Source organism: Agelaius tricolor, unplaced genomic scaffold (assembly GCF_023055355.1).
Source record: "Agelaius tricolor isolate 1412-34295 unplaced genomic scaffold, bAgeTri1.0.p SCAF_35, whole genome shotgun sequence".
NCBI classification, from domain to species: domain Eukaryota; kingdom Metazoa; phylum Chordata; class Aves; order Passeriformes; family Icteridae; genus Agelaius; species Agelaius tricolor.
Genome location: NW_027269295.1, coordinates 199,183 through 220,861, shown reverse-complemented (window position 1 = coordinate 220,861; position 21,679 = coordinate 199,183). Strand labels below are relative to the sequence as shown.

The 21,679-nt window shown below is 48.2% G+C and overlaps 1 protein-coding gene across 1 annotated transcript in view; it reads right to left on the bottom strand.

The window, feature by feature from the left end:
* Nucleotides 1-11,217: 11,217 nt before the first annotated feature.
* LOC139602720 (heparan sulfate glucosamine 3-O-sulfotransferase 3B1-like) overlaps nt 11,218-21,679 on the bottom strand; it is a 28,836-nt gene continuing 18,374 nt past the window's right edge. The window contains exon 2 of the mRNA XM_071452809.1: nt 11,218-14,282. Coding sequence (XP_071308910.1) covers nt 13,664-14,282 — 619 coding nt within the window. The 3' untranslated portion in view covers nt 11,218-13,663. The remainder of the gene's footprint in view (nt 14,283-21,679) is intronic.

Here is a 21,679-nt window from a genome sequence, read left to right as displayed (position 1 = left end):
CTCTTTTTTTCCTTTGCAACAGCAGAAATCTATAAAGACACTCTCAGGCTCTTGCAGCTGGTAATGGGAACACACAAGAAGTGTAGGTTTCCCTTTTAATGATTTTGGTCAAAGTTGTCCCTGCCTAGGGACTTTTCACTTAGAGGACACAAGGATTTTAAGTTCATTGTTTTACAAGCAGACAGAATGGGTTTGTCATTGTTAAAATCATTTTCCATTGAGAACTGCCCAAACAATTTCCCCTCTCCATCCCCCTTCCCTGCTCCCCAGCCCTTGTACACCAGCACTATCAGTTCAGCTCCAGCTTTGTTTAAATGCCATTGAAAGACAGCAGGAAAACTCTGTCAGAATGATGTCTGTCAATGTTTTTGGAAAGTCCAGTTTTCTTGTTTTCTTTTGGATCACGACAGCAGCTCACAGTTCATGGCTTGGGAGAGGATTTGTATCCAGGGAAGCTTCTGCCATGATCATGGTGCTTTTCAGGAAGACAGGGAGACCCAGTGAACCTCAGACACAGAATCCCAACGTGGTTTCCATCCGTGGTTTCCCATCTCATTCCAACTCTCCCACGGGCAGGGACACCTTCCACTAGACCAGGTTGCTAAAATTTATGTGTGAATTTCTGGGCAGTGTTTTGAGAAAAATTGCCATTAAATCCAAACCAAAGCTGGCTGTTTCAGGCTCAGGGACACTTGGACACTGGCTGGGCAGCCCAGGGGCTCCAAGGGAGGCAGAGCTCAAGGGGGCTGCTCAGCAAAGTCTTCCATAATTTGATATTCCCGAAGCAGAGTCAGCCCAGCTTACACCCAGAGCTGCTCCTGGAGGAGATCCTGACTTCAGAGGTATCTGAGAAGTGCCTGATGCTGCAGAGCTGTGCTGCAAGCCCCAAGTACAAGATGGTGCATAGGACAGAATGAATCGGTCTGCTCTGAAGAAGAAATTCTCCATTCTAGGGAAGGAAACAGCTTTGCCTGATGAAAAATTAAAGAACCCCTGGCCTGGTGGTTTCCTCCTGGGGTGAGTTAAAGCAGCAGCCTGAAGAGAGAGGCAAACTTTCCCCTTACATATTAACAGCAGATGCACTGCCCATCTCAGAGAGTTTCCTCAACAAATCGCCCTCTTTGTTCCCCTAAAATCCAGAGGGATGTTCATCCCTTCCCCTCTCCAGAACAGAAACAACTAAAAGAGGAACAGATCTCAGTTAATTTTCAGTTAATATTTTGCTGAGACTCTATTCTCAGAGCTGCACCAGCCCAGAGTGAGCCAGCCCAGCCTCTCCCTCATGCAGCAGGAACGTTTGCCACTCTGATTTTGGAGGGAAGAGTTTAATGCGGGCATTTACTGCTGACTGACCAAGGTTACTGCGTAGTTAATGAGAAGAGAAGCAGCTCCTTTGGGGTTTCACCATCTCCCAGGTTCAAGGGGATGGGAGCACTGCCCTCCTCACGACTCAGCTCTCCCAGGAGCAGGGCAGGGAGGACGGAGACCTTGCCCAGCTGTGGGCACTCGTGGCTGGCACCGCACGAGCAGAGCAGTGCCCGTGCTCTCTCTGTCCCTTCCCAGGGGGAGACCCCGCTGGTCTCTGCCATCCCAGCACATGGAGAGGTCAGGGACAGAACTGGGCGTGAGGCTCTGCCCGTCCCTGCTCCATTAACCACCACTAAGCCCCTGAGGGAACCCGGTGGGGCTCCAGCAAATGGGGCAGCAGCCACGCCTGAGGGACAGGGGAGGCTTCCTTCAGACACTGCAGCTCTGCTACCAAACAGAAACAAAGGCACGAGCTTTCCATGTTCTTCTATTACCCACCTAAAAAAAAAAAAAACACAACACTGGTCAGGCAGTGCTGGATTCGTGTTTTTATGGAGCCCATCCTGCCATGCTATTGCTCCACAAGGACATCACTAATGCCATTTAAAAACAAGCCCCAGCCACTCCGTAGGCAAGGGCTGTGCAGGAGTCATTCAAAGGAGGTCCCTGCAAAACCTGATTCTGCCTGGCCACGTGCTGGTGAGGCCAAAGCAGCAATCACTTTGCATCCTGGCTGTAAAATCAAATTAATTAAAAGATCCCATTTCACCAAGGGCCTAATACTAATTTGTGTAACATTTCCATTATACAGTGCTGCCTACAGAAAACATACACTAAAGCACTTTGACAATTTAACAGGGAACATTCCAATAGGAAACATTATTAGATTTTCCTATTAAGCTGCTTGGGGCACGTGCTCGCTTAATAGACATTAATTACATTAGCAAGGCTGCAAATGCAGTCCTCGTGGAATCCAAGTGACTTTTACAAAATTGACTCAGTCCTGAAATTTCTGTAGGGACACAAGAAAAAACAAAAACAGATAGAAAACTGGAACAAAGCCATTATGTCACCACTTTTTCAGCAGTGGCTTTAAAACACTTTAATGTACTGGCATGTTTTGCTTTCAAATTTCCAGAGTGGAATTTTCACAAATTTTCCAGCTTGGCAAAATAATTGGGGACAGCTCATGATATTAGAATAATGGATTTTTTTTTTCTTGCATGTGGAAAGAATGGTTTAAACAACAAAAAGCTGAGTATTTCAGTTCAGTCTTTTTGTGAAAATATTTAATATTTCCTCAGCATGCACTTATGCCCTATTACGTTCAATGGGGGTTTAAATACACACCTTGAGTTAGACATGTCCTGATTAGCCTAAATCAAGATCAAATTACAGAGGATTGTTGACAAATCATCTCAGACAGCATGCAAATGCAAGTGAAACAGTAAGTCACTTACACCCAACAGAATTACTCTTTTTGAGATAATTAACTCTGGCCTGAATGTGTCAGGGCCAACACTGAGGGCTCTGCTCCCACAGACAGCTCATCTCAGCCACAGTTTGGGAGTATTCCCAGTTTTCTGCTGACTGCTGAGGGAGCCCACAGATGGATTTGAGACTCCACAGCTGTAGACATTTACGTCTGGCTCTGTCATTGACGTTTTGAAGGTACTGAGGAGCAGTAAGGACACAAGGGATTTGCTCTGAGGAGTTTTGGTGCAATGAACTCTTCCCACATTTTTCCCTCTCCTGGTTTCCTCCTGAATCAGGACAGGGGGGCTGGCAGGGAGGGAAGAGGGGAAGGAAGCATCTTCATTGAATACTTCAGTGAATTGGTCAGAGTTGCCAGCAAAGTGTGAAGCTCTGGGGTGTCTGATGTGGAAGTGTTGTGCCATGTTTCCCTCCTATAATTACAATTTCGTCATGTAATGATGGATGATGATCATGTAATAATAGGCTGTGTTTGCTTGTGAACCTTCACTGCTGCAGGATGTTGGTCATGTGAAAGACCTGATTGGTCACTGGAGCTGTCATTTGACCATGTGCAAGCACCTTCCACCAGCTTTTACAAGGAGAATGAAAGTATTTTTAAAAATAAGCCTTTAAAAGATCCCAGGCCACTCTCAGGAGACTCCTAGCCCCTTCCTACCCTCATTGTGCCAGCTAGCAGAGCAGGAGGCTGCTAAACAGCTCTTTCAAAAGGCATCATTTGGGTGCTAGAAATTATGAAATGCTAGAAATTTGGGTGCTAGAAAGCTCCAGAGATCCTTCCTCACCTCAGAGCCCCTCTGGGTGGGGAGACCCTGGGGAAGGACAGCAGGGATCACCCCTCAAGCTCCACAGGGACAGTTTCAGTGGGTGGCTCTGACTCCCAGACAGTTTCTGCTCTCTAATCCCTCCGGAGAGCAGGGGCCCAATCCTCAGATGGGATTCGTATCTGCTTAAATGCTTTAAAGAGCTGTGGGCTGAGAGCCAAGAATCCACCTTTGACTGCAGGCACTGCCTCAGGCTCCCTGCCCGTCCTTGGGTGAATCCCTTTGGTGGTGCAGGGATGGGATATCTCCTGCCTGAGGGGCAATGCCTTTGGAGGCTGGCGCTGACCGTTCCACAGGGAAGCTGTCCTTCCAGCCCAGTGGGATTCAAGGTGATCAAAGACCTCTTGGAAATTCCTGCAACAGCCGCAAGGACCTCACACTCCAGGCTTCATCTCTTCCCATCCCTGTGGGAAGCTCAGCAGTTTCCCAGCTGACTGTAGGCACTGCTTGATGTCAGTACATTAATAAACAGAGATCTGCCCCTGCCGGGGACACAGCCCTGCACTGTGCCAGAAGTGTTGTCAAGCAGCTATAACTGCCTGTAATTGAGCTCTCAGAAGTATCTGCCCTGAGGTAAGCCAAGGAGAAGTTTTACAAATGAATATAATAGACGTTTATGTCACACACACACACACAGAGCGAGCTACGATCGCTCACTTGATAAATCCACTTTCAGCAGTGCTTGCAACAGCTTTGTCCTCCACAGCTGGATTGGGGTCTCTGGCAGCATTTATGCCTCAGCAAGCAGGGCTGCTTCTTGCCCTGCACTGAGCCATGCCTGGAGCAGGTCACAGTAATCCATATAACAACATCTTTATCCCACAAATATTCATAAATTTCAGCAGATTTCCAGACAGGATTCATTATCTGCAGGCATTCACCAGAACATCTGGAGAAACAGGGCCAGGCACATTGTTAACATCAATCAATTCTGCTCCCTTGAAGTCAACGCAGCTATGCCAGCTTGCCCTTGACAAGAATTAGTCAATCTTTGCTCAACTATAAGCTGTTCCTGAATTTACTGTTTATTCCCAGATTACATAATTATTTAAACTTTAAAACAGGAGAGTGAAAGTGGTGAACAGCAAAAAAAGATATGCATGGATCCATCTGTAGTATCCAAGTGCTGCTTCAGAATTAACAATTCTGGATAAGGTATTTTTTGCTGCTGTGTTTTGAGCTTAGAAGCTCCATAAGTGCAGGTCCCACCAGATGCCATAAACCCCACAGGAACCACTGAAATTACTCAGGCAACTTCAGCCGCAGCATGTGAAATGGGGCTGATTTATACCAAACTGAGGATTTGGCCCTCCACATTGGAATTTGATACAAAGGCTTGAAAAACAATGCAGTATTGTTCCATGTCCCTGTGTGAGGATCACCTGAGCAGACCACAGCCCATGCTGCAGATGCAACATGTAGAATCATGAAATGGTTTGGATTGGAAGGGACCTCAAAGATCACCTGGTTCCAAATTCCCTGCCATGAGCAGAGACACCTTGTGCAGAGCCCAGCTTGTGCAGAGCCCCATCCAACCTGGCCTTGGACATTTCCAGGGATGGGGCAGCCACAGCTTCTCTGGGCACCCTGTTCCAGGGCCGCACCACTCTCACAGGGAAGAATTTCTTGCTAATGCTCAGTGTAAATGTGCCTTCCTTCACTTTGAAGCCATTACCCCCCTACCCACATGACTGTGAGCCCAGGTTTTGTGTAGCTATCTGCTAAATCCTGCACTGCACTTCAGCAGGGATGCCATGCCTGCGCTTTCTTGGTGCTGATGGGCCCCAGGAGATTTGTGCTTTGGAGCTTCCCCCTGGCAGAGCAGCACCTGCCCTGAACTTTACTCTTGCCATCATTCTCCTGACCAAAGCAAGCCAAGGGCTGTCTGACAGTTCTGCAGCCCCTCCTGTGTTAGCCCATAACTGAGCAGCACTTCAGGAGGGTTTGGACACCAGAACAGCCCAGTGGCTTCAGCACATCTCCCTGTGTGCCTGACAGAACCCACCTGCAGGTCTGCTCAGGTATCAGCTGGGATATTGGGCTTTTCCCTGCCTCTGCTGCAGACACATCCCACTGCCAAGGTCCTCACCCCCGGCTCCCCACTGTCCCATCTGCCTGCCTTCGGGCCAGAATCAGCACAAGTGTTAGTGCCACTCCATTTTCCAAAAAGATGTTTTCTTAGTTTTTAACTACATGGAAGTTTCTGCAAAGCAGGTTTTTGTGGGTGAAGTAGATTTTCCATAGGAAATAATGAAATTCTGGGAAGCAGAAATGAGTCAAAAACTCCTTTGGATTTTAGAGGCATTTTCCTTGTTTGGGTTTTTGATTTTCAAGTTTTGTTTTGGCTTAGGAGGAAGGGAGAGGGGACATAGAGTAGAGCAGCTCTGCATCTCCTACAGCAGGATGTAAACATGGTCTGTCCTTTGCCACTGAGATGTGGGATCCTGGACTGAGAGCAGCTTTGCCAGAGCCTCTCCCAGTCCTCAGCAGAGACAGATCATGGAGCAACCAGAGTCCTCCAGCCTTCTGGGCTGCAACAATATGAATTTGATTTACCTGCTCACTTTCCCCTTGTTCCTCCCTTTAGAAATTCAGCACCGGAGCCTGGTCATCCAGGAAGGCACAGGTAAAAAAAATATGCTGGTTTGGGCTGGGATAGAGTTAATTTTCTTTATAGTAGCTGTTACAGGGCTGTGATTTTCATTTGTGCTGGAAACATCATTGATAAGCCAGGGATGTTTCCCCTACTGCTGAGCAGGGCTGGCACAAAGTCAGGGCCTTTTCTGCTGTCCACCCCACTCCATCCCCCTGCTTAGGAGGCTGAGGGGGCACAAAGCCCGCTGTAACCACATAGCCCTTGAAAGATGTTGGTGAAGCACCAGGGAAATGCTGAACTGTAGGTGACTCATCCCAATTTCACTCCTGGTGTGAGTTCCACGACCTGTGGCCACTCAGCCATTTCCAACTTGAATTACACTTCTGTTGTCAAGGTGGGCATGACCCCCTGAGTTTCAGAAATGCTCTTACATATAAGATTGCTCTAAGCAGCCCCAGCCCATGCAGAGGACACAGCAAAGCAATGTTTGTCCCTGTGTGGTGCTCCCTTTCCGCTCTCCACACTCCCCTCCAGCCATCTGCTCCTGCCTGCAGCTCCCTCCCAGCTCGCCCTTTGAAGGCAGCAGATCTCTGCCAGCTGAGACTCGGCCTGCCTGGCACTCCTGGCTGTGCTGCTGCTGCTCTCTCTTGCTGTCTGCCCGGGTCACTGCTAGCCAGGCTCCCTTGCAGCAGCCCGGGCTGGCTGGCAGTGGCAGCTCCTCCCGTGGGACATGCAGAGCTCTTGGGGGCTGAGGGGAGCAGGCTCTGCTTCTCAAGTGCTTGGAAACAATGGGATTTTTCTGGAGGTCAGGCCAATGTTTGTAAAGCATCCAACACTTTCTTGCCCTCCTAAACCACCAGAGTTTCTTTGCTCTGTAGCTGGGACTGGCCCTTTCACACAAAGGGTATGTGCTGGTGTCTTTAGGTTATGCTCAAGGGCTTCACTGCAACAGAAACCCCAGCAGAGCACAGACCTCCACATTACAGGTTCACCCTCTTCACCCATGAGCAGCAGGAAACAAAGGTTCATCTCCTTGCTCTTGGAGCTATCTGGGATCAGAGGTGGGGAACGGGATGAAAAAAACAGTCCTGCCTGGGAGCATCCTTGGGGCTTGCTCCAGGGACTTGGAAACAAGCTGAACTTGAAGAAACAAACCATTAGGAAACACAAACACACAAACCAAAGCAGTAAAGCAGGAATACAAACACTTCCAATAACCAGGACACACATGCCTGAGACAGAACTGCACATGATCCAAGTGAAGGAGCCAAATTTTAAACCTCAGCAACCCCCTGTACCTATGAGAAGAGCCAGGGATCCTGGGAGAAACTGAAAAGCCACTAATGCTCAATGAAAAGCACTTGAAAAAATTCCCTGAGAAGTGCAGGAAAAGGCCTCTTTTTTGGTAGACTAAAAGCCCAAACCAGAGCCTGAATATGCAGGGTGATACTAAAGGGAATTTCACAGGGAGCAAGGATAAGCTGAAGTCCTGGGTAAACCTGGGATAGAGCCTACCAGAGTTTCTGGCAAGGGAGGCTGGAGCTGTGCCATGAAACCTAAGCTACACTCCCTGCCCCCTTTCAAGGGTGATGCAGAATTATCTAGGGATTCTCTCTTTATTAAAAAGAAAAAAAATTCTTTGTTTCAATGCCAAAAAGTTATATAAAAATAATTCATGGCCAGATTAATGACAGAGAGTAAGTCATTAGAAATCAAAAATGAGATAATTCTGTTGTAGACATGAGTGATGGTGAGAAATAAATTATATTTGGCTGACATTACTTAATTAGCTGGAATCATGGTGCTTTCTTAAATTTTCTTTGGTGTAGCTTTTAAGGTTTTGACACATCAATTCCCAGCTAAATAACCTCAATGTCAAAGCAGTCAGTTGGATCTTCTCTGCCAAGCCATTTTTAGAGCATATTAGTTTGAAAATTCATCCCTTTGTTCAGGATTTTGGTGGCTACCAGCACATGGCCTGTAATTTCTGGCAAAAGACCAATATCCAGATTTTTTCCTGAGGTAGCTGATACAGATATTCTCCCTACCAGTCCCTGGTGGGATGGGGAAAAGATCAAGGCAAGAAAAACGGTGATGCTTTCACTGCTGTGAGCAGCTCAAATAGCCAGGAACCCTTAGCACTGCTGCAGTGCTGCTCATCAAGCATCTCAGACGACTTAATGAGCATGAATTAAGCCTCACATTTAGAGCTGACTCTATAAATAGTTGCAAATAGCATTCCTGGAGGACGATGCTCTCCAGTTCTTAAGCAAATTGCTCCAGTGAGAGTGGCTGATTCTTGCAATCCTATTTGTAAGACCCTTCTCAGGGGGAAAGAGTAAACTGCAGAAGCAGAAGTCAAGATCTAAAAGTCCTGCAGGACTGCTGGAAAATCAGGGAAAGCAGCAGGAGGAAAAGAGAGTAAAAATCTTGGTGAGAAGAGCTCAGAGACAGTGAGACCAGCCAACCTAGTGAGTGTTTGGGACCACCTGCTCTCACAGTGAATTAGGCTGTAGGACCCTGCAACAATCAGGTGTCTTAAAGAAATTAATTTTAATCTGTAAATAAAGGGGTGGGGATATCCTAATTTACAGAAAGGTCTGAGGACTTGCAATGGTCATATGGTATTACCCCAGCTGAAGGTACCAGCCCTATCATTTGACACAGAAATTCCTCTCTCTAATAAAAAAGCCATTTAACAAGGTGCTGAACAATTGCCTTGCACAGAAATGTTTGAATGATTTATAACCAATTAGCCACTACCTTTCTAAATATATGCATTAGGAAAAGTTTTAACACCATGATTCTTAACCACAGAGAGAAATTGGAGGATAATAGTTTAGCTTCAAATAAAGCAATTTACAGACAGATTTAGCGGCTGGGTAACATTTTTGAAGAGGAGAAAAAAATAACAAAAACTGCAATGCCCTGGTGGTTGGGGATCTGGGACTACCAACAGCACAAACTCTGAGACATTTGAACACTGGGCACAAGGAGAATACACATATACAATAAAGATATCTTCCTGAAAAAGGCCCCAGTAAAAACCTCAAACTTCAAGGTGCTTTTAAATTAATCATTTTGGCCCAAAGCTCAATAAATGCAATTCTACCTATGGAATCTACCAACTTTTTCAATGTCTTTGTTAGCATGGACTCAACTCCAAGATTTACCAGCACTTCTTGCCCTCACAGATCCTCCCCAGATCTTTCCCTGGTGCTTACATGCTCTCCAGATTATCCTTTGCCATTTCACCCTTCCCTCACCTTCCTCAGGGAGGTCTCAACGCTCCCTGAGTGCCACACAGAGATTCCTGGCTGTACCCTTTCAGGTGGATTCTGCTCTGTGTATTCTCATCCCAGCAAGGTGATGCTTCTCTGGGATGCTGCCATCAGCCCAAGCATCTCCCCTAGAAATGCCACATTCACTTGCACAACCTGGAGACCTGTTTGATTTCTATGTTAAAGAAATTGTTTCTCATCTTTCCTGTATGAGCCAAGAGAAAAAGTAAATCCACCTTGGTTATCACCATGCTTAGCAGCAGTGTTACAACAGTCTCACCTACCCCTTCATCAGTCCATTTGCCTTCAGGAACTTCCTCCTTCAGCTGAGGTTCCAGATCTACAAGGACACCCTTCAGCCCATCTTCTTCAGAGCAAACCCTTCTCTGGATGCAGGCCCCCATGAGCCACAGACATCCTTATCCTTGTCTTCTGGATGCTCTTACCAAACAGCACCTGAGAACGGTCCCCAAACCAAACTGGGGAATGAATCCACAATATCCACAAGCCCAGGTACAACTGGGAACAGTTTTCAGGGCTATATAGAGGACAGGGCAGATGCTGAACCCCACAAGGACTCCAGGAATCCCCTTCCCTTTCCTCTGCAGCACCAATCTACCTGTGAAGGAACAGCACCCACATGCTTTCCAACCCAGAACTGAGCAGCTCACATAAAATACAGAAATGAGGGACAGGGGTCCATGAGCTGCTGTAAAATCAGGGTGAACTCAGATCCAGGCTGCCTCCAGGACTGACATCTGCTGGGGCATTCACACCTGGTTTGGAATGAAATCAAGGGGAGGTGAGAATGAGGTAAGGAACAGCTCAGCTCCATCAAGCTGAGGTCATCCAGCTGTGCTGCTTGAAAGTTACATGGGAATGTTAAAGTAAAATCTACATATTTTAAAAATGAGACACCTATAGAGTTTAAGCATTGCCAGAGTTTGGGAACAGCTAATTACACCCCTGACCAGCTGGAGGTTTCCAGGTTAAATTCTTCCTAAATGGCTAAATTAAATCTTGTGCTCTGTCCTGACTCCTTCTCTAGAAGGTCTCTGAAAAATGGACAATCTGAAAGAGTACCATCAATTACTCTGCACCAGATGCAAGGCTTGCAAAGAAAAATGAAATTATTTAAATTCATTTTTAGTGGCATTTGGTACATTATATAAATCTAATTCTTCAGGTGCTGCATTGTATAGCACTGGCCTGGGACCTTCTGAATTTCATGGTAATGAAGTTTTATGCCGAAAAATGCTGAGGGAGCAGCAGTAACCACTGACCCAGGAGGCTGGATCAGCATCACTACAGTGAGAATAAAGCTTTGGAAAAGGAACTTGGCACCGGAGAGGTTCCCCATTGCAGCTGTGAAGGACTGAGTTTGTCCTGGAGCGTTCCTGAGCCCATCCAGTGCTCGCAGCAGGGCCAGGGGCAGCCCCCAGACCCTGAGCTGGTGCTGGGTGCAGCAGGGGGTGCCCAGCTGGGTGTGTCCAGCAGGACCAGGGGCAATCCCCCAGACCCTGCCTGGGCAGCCCTGGGACACCTCTGGGTGCCCCAGGACAGCCCCTGGCCCCAGAGCAGCCCCAGGGAGCCCTGGCCCAGGACCGTGTCCCTCTCCCCAGGCTCCCCAGGGGCCCCTGGGCCAGCACGGCTGCACGGACAGTCCTGGCAGGGACAGCACATCCAACCCTCCCGAATAAACACAGCCGTGCCTGTCGCTTCGGAAAATAGAGCTTTTATTTGTTCATACAAATAGTATGAATTATCAGAATTTCATTTTCCTAGAAACATCTTTCTCTGTGTAAAATTAATTTGTGTTGTACATACCACAAAATACTCCATATACTTTTTTTTTTATATTTTCTTTTTTGTGGCTTTTTTTGTTTGTTTTCCTTTCTATTTTGTACTTTTTTTTTTTTTACAAATTGGCTACTGGACTATAGAACCATGTTACAGACAACACATCACTAATAGCTATACTGCACTTCTGAATACAGGACTGAATGAAACTCAGCCATAAATTAAAGTTACAATGGGAAAAAAAATACCAACTGATCAAACTTCTAATCACACCTCCAAGCTTAATTTAAAAGAAATAAGGGGGGTATTTAAAAAAAATGCGTGGATTCCAATATTAGCAACCAGATGAACACCACAGAGAATTCACCTTCATTGTCATATTTGTTAGGTAAGGCTTTTTTGCATTAAAAGTCTACTGCAGACTTCATTATGAAGGATATTGAGACAATTTTCTTATGGTTAGAAGTGTTATTCCTCACTCTCTGTATTTCCACTCTCCAACAAGTTTGCTCCACAAGAGTTCTTCGCAGCAGGGCTCGATTATACAAATTAAGCCCACACTCTGCTGTACAGCTGAGGAAGGCATTGGGATATTAAAAACTTGTTTGCAGGAAAGCAAGGAAGACTTGCAGGGGGATGCAGAACTCTCCAGGCATTGAGCAGCCGGCAGAGACTCCGGAGGGAAGCACCTGGGAAGGAGCCCATGCCAGCACAAAGGTCCTGGAGGCTCCACCAGTGAAACACTGGGAGGTGGGAGCTCACCCAAGGGCCAAGTGCAGAGGTCAAGCTTCTTTCCAGGCATTGCATAAGCTGCTAGAAGGAAGACTGAGGTTTTGAGAACCAAAAATCACTTGTTTTTCCACCAGGAAGCATTTTCTTAGTGCCTGCAGCTCCTTCCCCTCAGTCACCCAACAGTGGCAGGGTCTGGGATAAAGCAGACACACTCCTGCACTCATCACCTGTCCTGGCAGCAGGAAACAGAGCCAGGGATCTGGCTGGAGCTGAAGCCAAACCCCTCAAAAGTGCATAGATCCACCCAGCTGCTCAGGCCTGCAGCTGGATTTTGTAGGACAGAGGGAAAGCAGGGGCTGTCAGCCTGCAGAGCCCAGCAGGTCCCTCATCCCACCTGAACCCTCTGAAGTCAGGCTGCATTGGCCAGCCAGAGCACCCAGGGACTGCCAGGAGTACCCCAACCCCAGCGTGCCCAGATTCCCCCCTGCCTTCCTACAGATTCACCCTTGTTGGTGAAGCAGCGCTTCTCCCTGGCTCTAAGCAAACACTGCTCCTTGGGAGAGACCACAGCTAGAATTAAGAGGGCTAAGGGTGATGTTCCCCAGTCTCACGTACTGGGTGTGCTGCGGTGGCCGTGGGCTGGAGGTAACAGTGCCTGTGCCATGTGCTGGGACACACTCCATGCTGGCCATGATGCCACGCAGGCACCTGAGGTTTTCCCAGTGGTTCTGCTGGTGTCTTTGGTGGGTGGAGGGTGCTCCACATGCTGCAGGCACTGCTATCTCCCAGCAGTGCCTGGTGTGCATGGGTGTCCCTGGAGCAACACTTTCTGCAAGTCGCTCTGACCAGCACCACACATGTCACACACAGACACAGCATTTTACATTTGTCCTGCAGTAAAGATTTTAAATGCATAGAGGGATTGTGGGAAAGAACCTCCTGGACAAAAAGCAGGAAGGAAAACTGAGAGCTTTGCCTTTGCAACCAGCTCTGCAGCTTCTCTGCTGGAAGAAGAGCACATTGCCCTCCTGGCAATCCTGAGCAGGAGCCCTTGGCTTGGTGTTCCCAGGCTTACACCCACTGGGAAAACATGCTGCTGCTCAGCAGAGGTATGTGGGGTGCAGGGATGCCCAGCCTTCCTCCCACCCACCCCAGAGAAACACCCCCCCGGGCCATGGAACTAGCCAGAAAAATGTGGGATGAGGGAGCACAACAGCGGAGCAGAGACTGGGACACTGGAATAGGGAAAGCAACCGTTTATAAAGGCCAGATACCCGTAACAAAAATAAACTTGTGCTTTCCCTCCCTCCCTCCTTTTGATTTTTAAATACAAATTTTGTTTAGGAAAAGTGGAAGCACTGTCTGTTACAAACCAAACCAAACAGAAAGAAGAAGGAAAAAAAAACAAGGAAAGGAGAGACATTAGAATTAAACACTGTGGAATGTTAAACAGGTTACAGGCTACCGTTCTAGCCAGTGCGGTTAGGCAGCTTAGTGAATTAATTGCTTAGGAATTAAAAATAAATTATTATAAAATAGATTTCTGTACATTTTACATACATATATATCTCTTTATATAAGCAAACCGTGTTGGGCAAGTAATAACAGGGGACTTTCCCATGCCAAGCTCAGTCCCAGCCGAAGTCCTGCCCTGTCATCTGGTAGAACTTCATGTTGAAGGGCCTGTAGAAGTCCCTCAGCCTCTGCACCACCTCCTGGTCGATGTCAGGGTGGGTCCTGCCTTTTGTCTTGCCCAGGCAGTGGGGTTTGCTGCTGCCCTCCGCCTTCTTCAGGCACGGGAAGCCCTTGGTTTTGTTGAAGTAGAAGTGTTTGTCCGTGATGATCCTCTTGAGGCCCAGAAAGTCCTGGACCCTGCCCAGCTCCCCCGCGGGGTCCCTGATCAGCCTCTCCCCGCTGACAAAGAGGATCTGCCCGATGGGGAAGTGCAGCAGCCAGTTCTCCAGGTGCTTGGCGTAGATGCCAATCTGGATGGCGCTCCACGAGGTGTCTATGAGGCCTGTAGTCCTGTTTTTGAAGGTCAGGCTCTCAAAGGTGGGGATGTCAGGCTTCTTGGAGAGGGTCTGGGTGTAGTCCGAGATGGCTCTGGTCACGGGGTCCCGCACCACCACGATCAGCTTGGTGCCCTTGCTCATGGACGAGATGCGGGCTGGGGCCTCCTTGGTGACAAAGTAGCTGGGGGTCTTCTCCATGGTGATCTGCCCCTCCAGTGTCCTGGGCATCAGCTCCCTGCCAGCAAAACACACAGACATGGGTCAGAAGGGCAAGGAAGAGGAACAAAAACATCCATATGCATTTACAGGTATGTTCACACATAGATACACAAGAATTCTTCTCCCTAGAATGCCTTCACAGGCCATTTGGATCATACAGACAAATCCATTTCCCATTGATTTAGGGATTAAGGGAGGATTATTATTAAAGGCCACTGTATTAGAAATCCAGTTGAGTAATCCCCCAGTTATTCATGAGTGGATTAGCTGAGCTACACTCTGTGCTTGGACCATGGCTGAATGTACCACACCAGCTCTAGACTGGTCAGGATGGGTTCTGAGCTGCACCTGAGGTGGCTGTTTTGGCTCATGACTGCACCACTGAGACCTCAGCCCCAGTCCAGAGCTCATTTCCCCATGGGAATGAGAGGATGGTACAGCAGAAAAGCAGGAGATCACTAGAGTAAGTCCACCTCATTTTCCCTCAGCATTTCAAATGCAAAACTTTTCCCAATTCAGGCAAGAGGGCGCAATTTTTCTCTGGCTTGCCAACAGCAGGACTTCACTCACAGGTGTCCTCTTGCATCCAGTTTCTCCCCCTGCTTTCCTATTCCCTATCACTTGTTTCCTCACATGAGCAAGAAAGGGCATCAAGAGCTGCCCATGGCATCTTCAGCACATCCCAGTCCAAGAGACAATGAGGACAACCCCACTCCAGCACTGCCCCACGGGCTACAGCAGGCCAGGATATGGGGTACAACTGTGGAGAACACAGCCTCAGTACATGGGCAGGACGTTCCTTCACAAAGTACTTTTAAAACTTAAAGCTTCCAGCAATTCCACCTTATTCCCTGCCTATTCCTAATTAACCACATGGGGAAAGAGTAGGGAGCTTGCAGAATTGATGGAAGTGGCATGAAGCAGGAAGAGTAATTTTTTCCTATTATTCACTAGGCAAGCTAAAATATTTTAGACCATTTGCCAGTTCTTTCCCTTTATAGCCCTAATGGACTCATTTGCTCTGGGTTGAGAGACAGTTGAAAAGAAAAGGCAAAAGGGGAGTCAAGTACGAAATTAAAGTTATAAAACTTGATTAAGTTTTCAAAGCATCCACCCAGCACAGAGAAATAAGCAGCCAGCGTGTGATCTGCAAGCCTGAAGCTGTGCTTCCCTCAGCAAGAGGACACCACACAGAGGCTGCTCCCAACAGCCATCTCCTCCCTGACTGCTTTCATGCTTCCACAGCAAAAATCACCAGGGCTCTTGCAATTAAAACAGCCACTGATAATTTGTGCTAAAGCCAATGGTTGCCCTTATTAAGAACGCAAGGGAAGAAAGCTGACCAGTCTGTTCTGAGGGCAAATAACAGGGGATCCAGGAATGAGAGGTCTGTTTGCATCGAAAATCATCCCATGTCTATGAAATTTAGTCAGTAGCTGCTTATGCAACCATTGGTGAGCTCACACTGTACCTGGTATTTTACTTCACCAGCCTCTGGCATTGCCTTTGTGCAATGTGTTTACTGGCAAGGGGCACCCAGGGGCTGCACCTCCATCCTCCTGTGAGCTGTGCCTACAGGCTGCCCAGAAAGCCCCTTCTCCACAGTCCCAAGGTGGGAGACAATCCCTGTGCCAGACCTGCATGGCACTCGGGTAGGAGTGGTAATGGACGAGGTGGACTGTGGAGGAAGGGGATATCAGCTTGTGGAACCTCCAGTCATGGCCAGAGGTGGTGGCAGCCCTGAAGGCTGGGATTTCAAGTCCACACAAGTGGAGTTTCACATGCAGATAAAAATCACGCTGGTCTACCAGATACCTGGGATGTGAGAGCTTCTGGAAGGCAGGAGCTAGTATGTGTGCCAAAACCAGCAACCAGAATAAAACTCTGACTAATCCTTCGCCTTTCTGGCCAACTCTGGAACCCCATGCTGTCACAGAATAGGGCCAGTCAATAACACTCAGAGCAACTCTTAAATTTGTCGTGGGCTGAGGTAGATTTCAACATTTGCTCATTAAGTGGTGTCCCCTTTTATGGCCACATTAAACCCGAGTTCTATATCCTGCACTGGCCACCAACTGGTTTTCAGCTTGATTTAAGAGGTTGTTTTCCAGCCATGAAGTCCTTAACGGCCTGGGACCTGCCTAGAGAGGAGAAAGCTTCCCAAAATATTCTCAGGTTGCCTGTGTTCCACTGAAGCCCTTCAGCTTTAGGTCAGGTTCATTGGATTGCTGGTTGTATGGGGCTCTGCATTTTGGGACTGATTTCTCCCCCAGGACTACTACAGCCAGCATTTATCAGTCTCATGGGAATGATGCAAGGTTTATTTTTCCCCTCCTTGCACAAGAAAGGCACTGGGCAGGGCTGTGAAACAGGAGGAAATTGCTGGGGATGGAGTGCCAAGTCAGTTGATTCAGTTGGGAAACACAGGTTCTTAATTAGCATTTCAGCAAATACAGAGGAGCTCACCATAAGTGGAAGAAAGCAGGGAGTAACTCTTTACCTAAGAGGCATCCACTGGCCTGGCATCAGCCCCTTTGCAGAGCAGTTCATCTCCTGGGCCCACACTGCACTTGTGGCTGAAAGTATTCAGTTCTGGGCAAGCCCAAACCTCCCAGACTGTTATTTTTGGAGAGGGCCTAAATTCCTGGCAATTTAAGAACATTTTGCTGGTGACCTATCACAGCAAGCAAAGCAGAACAAGGCACATTGACACACCTACTGCCCTCAGGTTGGCCAGCATGGGCTGAGGTGAGCAGAGGTAGAAGCAGAACCTTCATCCCATGTACAAGGCCTGGATCCACCAAAAACAGCCCTCGGGCCCCTGCTCGTGCTCTCCCTTCATTGGACCGCATGGGTGCCAGGCACAGCCCAAAACTGACACCCTCAAGATTGTCTCAGACTCTGCTTTGTTTGTAAAGTGGCTGCATGAAAGAAAGACAGCTGCAAGAGAAGCCAAATATTGTGGCCCATAGAGGTTGTTTGAACCTCTGACAACACCACATCCAGGAAAGCAAAGTTTTACTGCATGGGCATGTCAGTTGTGGGAGCTTTCCCATGGTTTCCATAATCTCCCACAGAGGCACCATCCATCATCCTGGCAGCCAGAGACAGCAGAGCCTCAGGGACAGAAGGAACTGGTACATTGGCTGGTCTGAACTCATAGTGGTGGAAAGAAGAAGAATTTATTCACATTCAAGCCACAGCTGGAGAAGGGCAACTTGGCCCAGCAGAGCCCTGCAGCTCCAACACAACACACTGGACATACACTTTGGTGGGAGGAGGACCAGATCCAGAGCTGAGCATAGCTACTCCTGGGGCTCCAAGACAGCAAGGGCCATGCTAAACTACAGCTGCTGCTTTGGGAGGGGAAAGAGGAGCTGTGATGGTGAGGAGCCACAATGCCCTGGCGGGATGCAGCCCCTTGGGAGAAAGGACTGGGGTCCAGCAGAAACCTGCTTTCAGGTCAGGTGGATACAGATCACCCAAGGCAGCTTGTGACCACTGTGGAGCCTCTTTTTCCATGGAGGATTCTCAGGCACCATGGAGACATGGGCAGCTCCTGCCAGCACTGCCTGACACAAGGTGAGAAAGGCAGAGGTGCAGCTACCACTGCTGTCCATACAGGAGAGCAAAGGGAGATGAGAGAGGGAACCAGGCTGTGGGAAATAGAGAGCTCAACTGAGCCCCAGGGCTGGATAGAGACACCACTGAGGGCCATAGTGGAAACTGGAGTAGAAAATACAGCATGAAAACCTTGGCAAGCCATCCCTCCTGCCTTGTTATCCTCCTGCCTTCTGGCAACCCGGAGTTCAAAGACCTCTGGAGACAGCATCTGCATCCAAATCATCCTATTTCATAGTGACTATGAACTGTCTAATCCTTTCAAACCCACAAATACTTCTGGCCTTGAGAACATCCCACAGCAGAGAGTCCCAGCACCAAAGCACTGCCTCTACCTGTCATTTGAACTCCATCCCCACTTCCCTGCTTGGGAAGGGATGAGGCACCTGCTTATTGAGCATGGAAGAAGGAAATGAGGATGAGGAGCACCAGCAGACTCCCAGCATCCTTCATTCCCCACCCAGCCCAGCCAGAAGGCACTGCTGACTAGGGCAGAGCTGCCAGTATCTGGGTCCCAGCAAGGGAGGAAGCTGCTGCATGAGCACAGCTATGAATTTTGCACAGCTATGAATTTTGCACAGGCAAAGAGCAAGCCCCTAACCCTGAGCTATTAACATGTCAAGAGGGACAGAGGAAAAGCTTTTCCTTTAATGAACATTTCCTCGGTGAAGCCTGCACCCTTCGTAGGCGAAGTGATAGGCTTAGTCTAAAGATGGATTGGCCTACTTTACCTATTAACCACTTAAACTAATGTAATAAAGGCTCTCTTCATTCAAACAGCCCTAATCCCCAGCCCCATGCAGCTCTGAAGCCTGGAATAAGAAGGGATACTAAGATGAACTCAGCCGGGCTGTTGCTTGGAAAGGCACTGGGCGGGGGGGTTTTTAAGCGCAAACTTCTCCAATGTGAAAATCAGACCCAGAGTGAGATAAATTTACAAAGTGGGGATGACAGGTGGCCACATGGTAATCCAATCCTGAAGTCTAATGCCCTTTGTGGCAGGTTTTGTCTGCACAGAGGGGCTCCAGGCTAATCTGCTGCTACTTTTCAAGGAGGACCATGCCAGGGGGTGAGAGGACCCCCACAACCTGTTGCTGCATTATTTGCCACAGGTAGGACAGCCCAGTGCAGGGCAGAGCACAGCTGTGGTGTCTGGTTTTATCCCTGGGGACGTCTGTTGGCCCCCCATGCACCTCCTGCCACAGCCAGCCCCTGCTGGGATAAACCCTCGTGCTCTGCCGGAGCCAGGGCAGGGCTCACCCGGGCTGCAGCCAGGACCGTCTGCCCTGGGGCCACCCCCAGGCTGCCCAGCCAAGGCCCAGCTCGCTCAGGTGTCCTGCTGCCCAGCAGGAGCTCCAGAGCTGAGCGATGGGCTTTTCTTTCTGAGGTGGTTTCATGCTGCGTCCATTCCTATCCAGCCCCTGGAGCTGCCCAGCACCACTCTGGGAGATGTTCCCCCTGCTCCAACAAATTCAAGTAATAAGTCCCACAGGTAAGTCTTAAAACCGGGGTGTCCTGTGATGCAGCTGCAGCAATGGCACCTTCCAGTCTCCAACCTCTCTGCTCCACACCACCACACTTCCTCAATCCTCTGTGCTTCCTCAGTTTCCCTCGGCAAAGGTGATAAAACTCTCCTGGGGGAGATGGAGTGCACTCACAGCAGTCCCCACAGCAGCTCTGCCAGCAAATACAGCAAGAACACTTTAGCACAGAATTTCTAGAGTTTCCCCCCATAGCTGTTCCCTAGAAGCAAGGAAAACATGGGAAATGTGAGGAAAAGCAAGTCAAATTATTTGGGACATCAGCCACATTTATGCCAAATTAATGTCTGTAACCCACAACCATTTGCTTTGCAGCCCAGCACTGCACACACAAAGCATCTTACCTATCTCTGACCAGTTTCTGTCCCATTCCTCACTGATGTTTCAAGAAGGCAAAAAGTGATTCCTTTTCAGAAAACCTAATTTTGACAATCTGATTTTTTCATGGGAAAGTGCCCCCCAGATCCTCCCAAGAAACTGCATAAATTAGATTGAAAAGTTATGGTGAGAAGGTGAATAGAAATACAAAAGGTAAACAACAAAGTTCTTCTCCTATGCTAGGGGAAAACAGATTTTTTAGCCTGCAGAGTAATGACAGAGGGTTTGAAAACCCAAGATGACACCAAGCTAAAGTACAGCCAGTGACAGAACAACCCAGAACATGGTACAACTTAATGCACATGATGAATTGAAGATTTTTTTCTGTATTTTTAATTTACAGGTTGGAAAGCAAACAGGCTCAGCAGTGGCCTGTTCAGTCTTGGAACAGCTCTGAGGAACCAAGTGCAGAAGATGAGGGAGATTAAAGCTGCATCCCCTCAGAAGCTGATTCTTTCCAGCATGCTGCATCTCCCTCTGCCTTGTCCCTACCCCAGGGCAGTTTGGTACCCTGTTCCCACCTCAGCATGGTCCTGTTCAGCTTTGCTCTGGTCAGGATCCCACCAAAGCCAAAGCGCTCATTTCACACTGCACTCGATCTGTCCATCTGTCATCTTAAGCGAAACATTTTTAGGAGGGCTTTACTGCAACAGCCAATTCTCACTCTAGTTCCTGCTGCTTCTCTGCCTTTTCTCTCCTCCCCATATCAATAAATAAATTTAGGCAGAGTGAGTTAATTCTAATATCTTGGAAAAGAGCTGTAGACACCCAGGGAAGGATGGGGTGGTACCTCCATTGGTGGTAGCTTTGCCTTACACTCATCCCCTCTGCCAAGGTGATACCCAGTTGCTCCCAGCTTGCAAGGCAGCATGTTGCTGTCAGAAAGCAGGAAAAATGTACAGTGCTGGTAAGAGCAGCCAGGGGCTGGATCCAAACCACACAGCTGGAGCACATACTGGCACCTGACCACGAGCAAGAGCTCAGATGCTCATCAATCAAAACCCCAAAGCATCACCAGCTCAGCTCCTGAGGCCACCACACTGGTCCCCTCCTGACCCTGTCAGGCCCCCTTGCCTGCATGGCTGATCACAAAACCATTGGATCCCAAGAACACTCCTTAAAAGCAAGGACCTAACCAGCTCTGGGAAAGAATGTTAAAGTAATATAAAGAAAATAAATAATACAAAATAAAGAAATAAAATAAAATAGTTTTAATTGCATCACAAACCCTGCCACCAGCACACAGGTCAACTGGCTTCAAAATTACCTGCTTGGCTTTGACTCTGCTTTCTGGTGACAGCAATGGGAAAGGGCAATGAGGGAGGTGGAGGAAGAGGAAGAAGTAGAGAGAGAAGCAACAGCAAATTCCTCTTTGGGGGTGTGAGTGCTTGCTGCTTTATTATTTGATACATCATCTTACAAAAAATTTTCCTTGGCTTCAGCTGCTGTTGCACCACAGACCTGTACAGTAGCAGGCAGTCTCTGCTTTTTTATGACCAGTGGTAAGAGCAACATGTGTGCCTTTGTCTCAAGCAGGAGTCTGTTGTTTGGGTTGGCAAATTATACAACAATAAAAGGGAACGGCTGGGAACCAGCCTCGGCCTTTTTGAAATGGATGTAACTCTATCCAGCTCCGTCGAACACTTGCCACGATGATTACACAAACCAGATGATGGGAATTAATGAACTTTGGGGGTGAGGAAGGAGTAAGTGAAGAAGGAGGGAAAGGGGGAAAAAATACGTCGGCCTGAAATTAATGTTTTTCTCACCCTCCGTGCTCCCTGTCCCCAGATCTGCTAGTTGCCCTTCACTTGCTGGGGAATTTTGGGGATCAAAGAAGGGAGAGGACAGTAATTGCATGTGAAGAGCACCC